The sequence below is a fragment of the Onychomys torridus genome, chromosome 18 (assembly GCF_903995425.1).
Source record: "Onychomys torridus chromosome 18, mOncTor1.1, whole genome shotgun sequence".
Classification (NCBI taxonomy): Eukaryota; Metazoa; Chordata; class Mammalia; order Rodentia; family Cricetidae; genus Onychomys; species Onychomys torridus.
In genome coordinates this window covers 5186204-5193435 of record NC_050460.1, presented here as the reverse complement: position 1 = coordinate 5193435, position 7232 = coordinate 5186204, and the positions used below count along the sequence as shown (strand labels likewise).

At 50.7% G+C, this 7232-nt stretch overlaps 1 protein-coding gene across 1 annotated transcript; it reads left to right on the top strand.

Moving 5' to 3' along the window:
• Window positions 1–2251: 2251 nt before the first annotated feature.
• Lrfn2 (leucine rich repeat and fibronectin type III domain containing 2) lies at window positions 2252–3589 on the top strand. Its single transcript, XM_036167892.1, has one exon. The coding sequence runs from the start codon at window positions 2252–2254 to the stop codon at window positions 3215–3217; it is 966 nt and encodes a 321-aa protein (XP_036023785.1). The 3' UTR covers window positions 3218–3589.
• The last annotated feature ends 3643 nt before the right edge of the window (window positions 3590–7232 follow it).

The window sequence follows — 7232 nt, the reverse complement described above, 5'->3', positions numbered from 1 at the left end:
CCAGGAGAAGGAGCTAGTGAGCCTCGGTGTCTCCAGCAGTCCTTCAACACTGGCCACACTAGGGCCTATCCTTGGATCTTGCTCAGGCTTGGAATCTTCTAGGTGTTCATGAGCCACAGAAGATGCTGAGCAGTGCTCTGGAGAAATGGGTGTGTGATCAGCTCCAGGGCATTGAGGACTTAAAACAACAAAAAAAACTTTATTTATAGCCTGGCAAGATGGCTTGAGGGTAAAGACAGTTGTCGCAAAGCCTGGGATCCTGAATGCACTTCCGGGTCCCTTGTGATAGAAGGGAAAGAACAGACTCTGGCCTCCGCACACACAGCACGGCATGTATGCATCATCCCCTCCACACACAAAATAAATACGTAAAATGTAATGAAATTGCATTTCTTTGCAATTATTTGTTATTAATGTGCATATGTGTGCACACGCACATATGCAATGGCCCATGTGTGGAAGACAATGTTGTAGAGTTGATTTTCTATATCCACCCTTATGGGAGTTCCAGGGTTGGGAGGCAAGCTCTTTTACCCATGGAGCCATGTTGACACCCCCAATGAAGAATTGTTTCAATGAAAGGAGAAAACAGATTCCAGTATCTGTCAATGAGTGAGCAGGTGGTCCTAGCTGTGTGACCTTGGGCAAACGTCGAACTTCTCTGGTCCTCAGCCATCTCTCCCTACTCTGTGAGGTAAGAGCACAGTGGCTGCTCTGTGGTCATGGTATCTGGATATAGAGAAGGCTGCAAAGTCCCAGGCAGACCGAAGGCGTTCATCTGCAGGACCTAGCTGGCCGCTTGTGCTAGCTAGCCTCTTCCATCCCATGCCCTGTGGGGTAGAACTAGAGATGAGGCTTGGAAATTCTCCTTAAAGGGAGCTCCCAAACTGTGTAGGTAAAGATAGCAGCCCCCAGGGGTTGATGGGTTGTCAATAGCTGTCTGCTCAGTCCTCCCAGCAGGTTCTCAGGTGGAAGACTTCAGGCGCTGGTATTTCATATCTGATATCTTAATTATGTTGCTTGGCTCTGAGTTTGAGAGGATGATGGGAGCTGATGGAGCCATTTTGTTCTCTAGAGGCAGGAGGGTGGAAGGCTTTAGAGATGAAAGGGGTACAGGAAAGCTGCAGGGGGTGTCCTTATGTTGAGGCTGACCTCTCTACAGGATTGGATTGCCTATGGGAGTGGCCCAGACACCATCTCTGGCCAGAACAGAAACTGGAGGTCACAGCAAAGGTCTTAGAGATCAGCTTGTTCCCAAGACTCCAGAGGAGAGCTCAGGCTGCCATGGTCAAGGCCCCATGTTGGGACATTGGTACCTGTCAAACTTTCCTCAAAGATGGAAGGACCAGGCAAGGCCTTCCTCTCCTAGGAACTCTGCTACAGGTCTCTTGGATGAGCCAGTGTGCTGACCGGATTTTGACATGAGTGGGGTGCACGGACAGAGTGCTTGCCCCGTGGGAGTCAGGGTAGCTTCTTGGGCTTCAGGGGGTCACTGTCTCCCCCTCTGAGCAGCATGTTTACTCTCCACTACCTATGCAACCCGAGACAGGAACCACTCCCTCCCCACCAGGAGGACCCTTGCAGGAGAGAGTTGCTGGGTGCAGGCTCAGGGCAGGACCTGGGCTCTAATTCCCAAAGCAAAGGTCTGGAGAGGTCTCCAGGATCTCTGATGCCCTCTAGAGTGTTAGGGGATGGGTGGAGGAATGTTAGCAACAGACTGGGAGAGGGGCAGCCTCCCCACTAATTCCTGAGTCCTCCTTGTCCTTCCCAGGTGACATTGCTCCCCTCTATCACCCACCCGCTGCCATCAGCCCCACCTCTTTCCCATGTCTAGATGTCTCCCCTCATCCGTACTTTCAGCTACCGTTTTTCTTCCCTTCACCTTCGAATTCATTGTCTTACTTTGGGCGCTTACTTAACCAAGCCTAGAGACAATGTTCTCTGTCTCCTTCCTTTTCTCTGACACTCCATCCCAGAATATTTCTCTCTCATATATTCTTTCACCCCACCTGTCACCTGGGTCTTCCGGATCACATGTCAATCATCATTTCACCATGTTCTATGTCACACTCCTAACTCTTGACTCTTCCCCTCTCTCCCTTCTCTCCCTGCTTATCCACCGTCTCCATCTTTTCCAGTCTCTGCCATCCTTGCAGTGGCCTGCATGTGTCTCTGTCACTGTGTGTCTGCCTGCGGCCCCTCCCCATCACCCCACTCTCTCTGACTCTTTGTGTCTGCCTTCCTCTCCAGGATGATCCCAGCCTCCAACAAGGCCTTCGTGGTCAACAACCTGGTGTCTGGGACGGGCTACGACTTGTGTGTGCTGGCCATGTGGGACGACACTGCCACGACGCTCACGGCCACCAACATCGTGGGCTGTGCCCAGTTCTTCACCAAGGCTGACTACCCACAATGCCAATCTATGCACAGCCAGATCCTGGGGGGCACCATGATTCTAATCATTGGGGGTATCATTGTGGCCACCCTGCTGGTCTTCATCGTCATCCTCATGGTCCGGTACAAGGTTTGCAACCACGACACCCCAGGCAAGATGGCAGCAGCCACGGTCAGCAATGTGTACTCACAGACCAATGGGGCCCAGCCCCCACCTCTGGGTGGGATACCTGTCGGGCAGCTTCCCCAGGCACCACCCAAGGTTGTGGTGCGGAATGAGTTGATGGACTTCAGCACCAGCCTGGCCAGGGCCTGTGACTCTTCTTCCTCCAGCTCCCTGGGAAGCGGGGAAGCTGCAGGCCTGAGCCGGGGTCCCTGGAGGCTCCCACCCCCTGCTCCTCGCCCCAAACCCAGCCTGGACCGCTTGATGGGAGCCTTTGCCTCCCTGGACCTCAAGAGTCAAAGGAAAGAAGAACTTCTAGACTCCAGGACTCCAGCAGGCAGAGGGGCAGGGACATTGGCCAGGGGCCACCATTCAGACCGAGAGCCACTCCTGGGGCCCCCGGCCACCCGTGCCAGGAGCCTTCTCCCTTTGCCCCTGGAGGGCAAGACCAAAAGAAGCCACTCTTTTGACATGGGAGACTTCGCAGCTGCAGCTGCAGCTGCTCCTGGTGGCTACAGCCCCCCTAGGCGGGTCTCAAACATCTGGACGAAGCGCAGCCTGTCGGTCAATGGCATGCTCTTACCCTTTGAGGAGAGTGACCTGGTGGGAGCCCGGGGGACATTTGGCAGCTCAGAGTGGGTAATGGAAAGTACTGTGTAGCTGGGGTAGGATCACCCTTTCTCCCACTCTCAGTGGGAGAAGAAGGGGACAGAGTCAGCACTGGCGAGTATTTGTGGAGTTTCCATGGTGATGTTTACATCCAGGGACAGTCTTGTCTCCCTGTCAACAGCCTCATGTCCTTCTGCCCAGCTGCACCCTTTCCCCATGTCACCTTCCCAAGCCTGTCCCCACCACCCAGCGGGGTGTGCTCAGGGAATGGGACTCGCTCAAGTGTCAGACTGAGCCCTGAGTGTTTGGAGAGGCAACACACTGCCTCTCTATTCACAAATGTAGCGACAAGCAAGCGGCTTTGGATTGCTTATGGATCCAGTGTTGTTTTGATTTCTTAATTTATTTTTCCATTTCCCAGACTCCTCTTCGTTCTTCTGGATAATCGAGAGTGTCCTCTACTTGTGAAAGTGTGTTCCTAGCAGGCTGGAAGGGCAAGGTGAGGGTGTGGGGTGGGAGTCAACAAGACTTTCAGTGTTCTATAGAACCTCCTGCCCAGAGACCCCATAACCTCTCACCAGCTCTATGGCCTGCCTTGGGTGTGTGAATGACCCAGTTTCCTGTTTCCCAGACATGACACCCACACTCAGCAGAACAGACTGAATTAGAAAGTTAACCCCAAGCTGCAGGTGGGCCAGAGAAAGGGCGTTGTGGTGGGTGGTGGAAGGGGTCTTACTTTGAGGAGGTGGCCCTTTTTCCTGGGAATCTCCATGACCTGTGCTGATCAAAAGGACTCTAGGTAAAGCAGATGAGGCATTAAGTGGGGGGCACCTTAGACTCTCAGGCTGGTTTCTGGAACCATGAGAATAGGCCACTGAATGATACAGAAAAGGCTGTCTCTCTCTTTGGGCCACCTGGCAAAGCCCTTGGAAGGTTCTGGAAGGCTTCCAAAGATGAACTAGGTCTTTACAATTCTAGGTGATAACCTAAGTGAAACACAAGCTTCTGGAGCTGTCCTTACCCTCCCATGGCACAATGGGAATATGCTAGAAGTTTGAAGCAGAAGCTGAATCATCTTTAAAACATTCTTCCAGACAGCTTGGGAGGATCTGGGGTCTACCCATCCTTATAACTGTCTTCCTTCTCTCCAGAGCATGAAGCTTGCCTAATGTGACCAAGCCAGAGCAGAGGCCAAGGCTGCATACCTCCTGGGGAGGTTTTTCCACTCCATGACCTTGTCTTCCCCCCAAGTAGGGTAGTTCTGTACAGTTTGTACCATGCATGTTCCTTAAGGTGACAGTTCAAGGTACTCACGGAAGGATGAGGGGTGCTTTCTCATGGTTCCCTGTGGAGTATCTGTCCACGGAGGTAATGGAATAGGAGAAGAAGGCCATCTTGGCATACGTCCATCTGGGCATGAACCCCACCCCTCCTCCCACACATCTGGGGGAAAGCTGCTTTAGACAAAGAGCACCAGCCTGCCTCTGTCATGCCTTGGCTCTGTCTCCTGCCTTCCAGCTCTCTCCTCAGAGCCAGACACTACCTCTCCCTCTTCTCTGTCTTCCTAACTCAGTTGTTCGGTCTAGCCTGCACCCCCTTCTTCTACATGCCAGTCACAAGGCCTGCAAAGCAGGCCGGTGAGAACATACTTCGAAGTTCTGAGGGATTCAGAACTGGTGCTGAGCTTCTGGGCCTCAAGCCCAGGCAAGAATATGCACAGCGATAACACTGTCTCTGCAGATGACTTTGTGGCTCTGGCCACACCTGCCCCTTCTTCCCTCCCTCCTTTCTCTTCTCCACCTCCTGCTACTCTCCCCTTTTCTGCCTGTCCTCTGCTTCCCCCAAATTATTTGCCAGTTCTGAAAAACTCACCTGAACAAAATCCATTTTCCACACTAACCTAGGCACGATGGAATGTCTCTTCTGTCATACTAATCCATTGACAGGACATTTCTAGGGCTAGGGGTATAGCACAGTTAGTTGGTAGAGTGCCTGCCTAGCATGTATAAGGTCCTGGGTTTGATTCTCAGCACTGAGAGAACTGGACATGGTGGTGCATGTCTATAACCCCAGCACTTGAGATGTGGGTGCAAAAGAACCCCAAGTTTGAGGTCACCATTTGCTACATGATGAGTTTGAGCTAGCCTGGGCTATACAAGACCTGCTTCCAAACAAAATGCCCCTGAAATGAACTTCTCTTCCTCCCTGCCTCAATCTCCTGCTGCACACTTCCCACCCATCCTGTTCGAGAGATCCACAGAGGAAGTGGTCCCAAAGGCCACCTTCCTTCTCGCCTTTGGATGGGAAAGGGAGGAACTGACCCACTGTCTCTTCTGGTCCGGACTCAGAGCCACAGTGCCATGACATGTTGCTGCTTTTGTGTCCTTGCATTTCTGACTTGGCTGGGGAAGAAATGCTCCCTGGGGTCAGAATGTAGGTGTCCATCTTCTCCTCTTAAAAAAGTCGGGTAAAACGCACACTTTTCAAAAACAACCACACCATATTACCTGGAAGGGGAAGAAAAAGAAATCTTCTCATGTCTGTGGCTGTCCGCTGTTCATTCCTCTAGAAACTCTTGGTTTTCTAAAGATGCCGTTGAAGTAACATTTTTCCCTTGCACCTGTGTTTGTGAGTGCTTCCTGCCAAGTTCATGTACAAGGTACGGGTGTCTCCTGACATGCAGAGCGGGCCTCTACCCCTGGAACAAAGATGACTGGCGCAAGAAGGGAGAGGCCTGTCCTCAGCCTCCCCTGGTGTCTCTCTAGTCACCTCTGGCCATGATGAACCAACTCTACCAGCCTGATCCAGCCCCTTTATTTCCCAGATCATCGCTGGTGCCTTACAGGGCCATGGGAACATAGGTGCCTTCCCATCATCCTAGCTGATCCCCAGATAACACTATTTATCCAAAGCCTGCTTGTAGTCATATCACTAGGAGTAGAGGCAAGGGGGGCCAGGAGTTGAAGGTCACCTTGGCTACACAGTGAGTTGTAAGCCAATCAGAGCTACTTGAGACCCTGAATAAAATAAGGGGTGTGGAGTGGGAGCTGAAGAGGTGACTTAGCAATAAGAGTATTTGCTGTCCTTGCAGAGGAGCCAAGTTTGGTTCCCAGTACCCATATTAGACAGCTCACAACCACCTTTTACTCCAGCTCCAGAGAATGCAACACCTCTTCTGGCCTCTATGGGCACCCACACACTCATGGCATACACTCACACAGACACATATACATATACATTTATAAATGCCTTGCAAAGTAAAAACAGTAAGTACATAAAAATAATAAAATACAAAGTCAAAAAGCCAGTGAATCCCTAGCACACAGCCACTGAGCCTGTCTTCAGTCATAGTCTAGTGCAGGGCAGGGCCACCCAACAGAAGTGAAATAAGAGTTGCACGCTAATTTGGATTTTCTTGTAGCCACAGTAAACTATGTATGAACAGGAAAAATTGATATCAGTAAGATGCTTTATTCTAGTCTGCATATCTAAAATGCCCTTACAACAAGCAGTACCTATGAAATTAGGAAAGACACTGTATATAATCTGATGTATAATTTGCTTACACTTTCAGTCTCATCTTGGACCAACTACCTTCAAAGGGCTTGAGTCACACTTGGGGTTAGTTCAGACCAGCATATTGGACAGTATGATTCTAGATATATAAGGGGCTTAGAGGCACAGCTTCTGGGAGGTGAGAGAAATATCTGTTGAATTTCTATGGGATCCTATAGTTTCCAGGCACAGCACCTCGTGTGTCACTGGAGTGTCTTACTATGTTGTCTCTGTGTTCTCTCATGGTAGATAATAGCACAATGAGGCCCTCAATACTCAGAAGGGTTAAGGAGCCTGTCCAAGGTCACATGAGAAATCTGACTTTGAAACCTGAGCTCTTGACACCCGCCTCATGCAGTTTTCCTCATTTCCTTCAAGTACAGACAACATTGAACAAAAACACAACTTCTAAGACACACCATTTCATTTTGGAGCCTTTGACTAGGTCTCAGCTCTGACAGACTCTGAGGCATTGACTGTAGGCTTAGAGTCATGGTTAAATGCTCATGCT

Bases quoted from the DNA above. Each gene is read 5' to 3' on its own strand.
- Lrfn2 (XM_036167892.1), top strand. From the start codon at position 2,252: ATGATCCCAGCCTCCAACAAGGCCTTCGTGGTCAACAACCTGGTGTCT.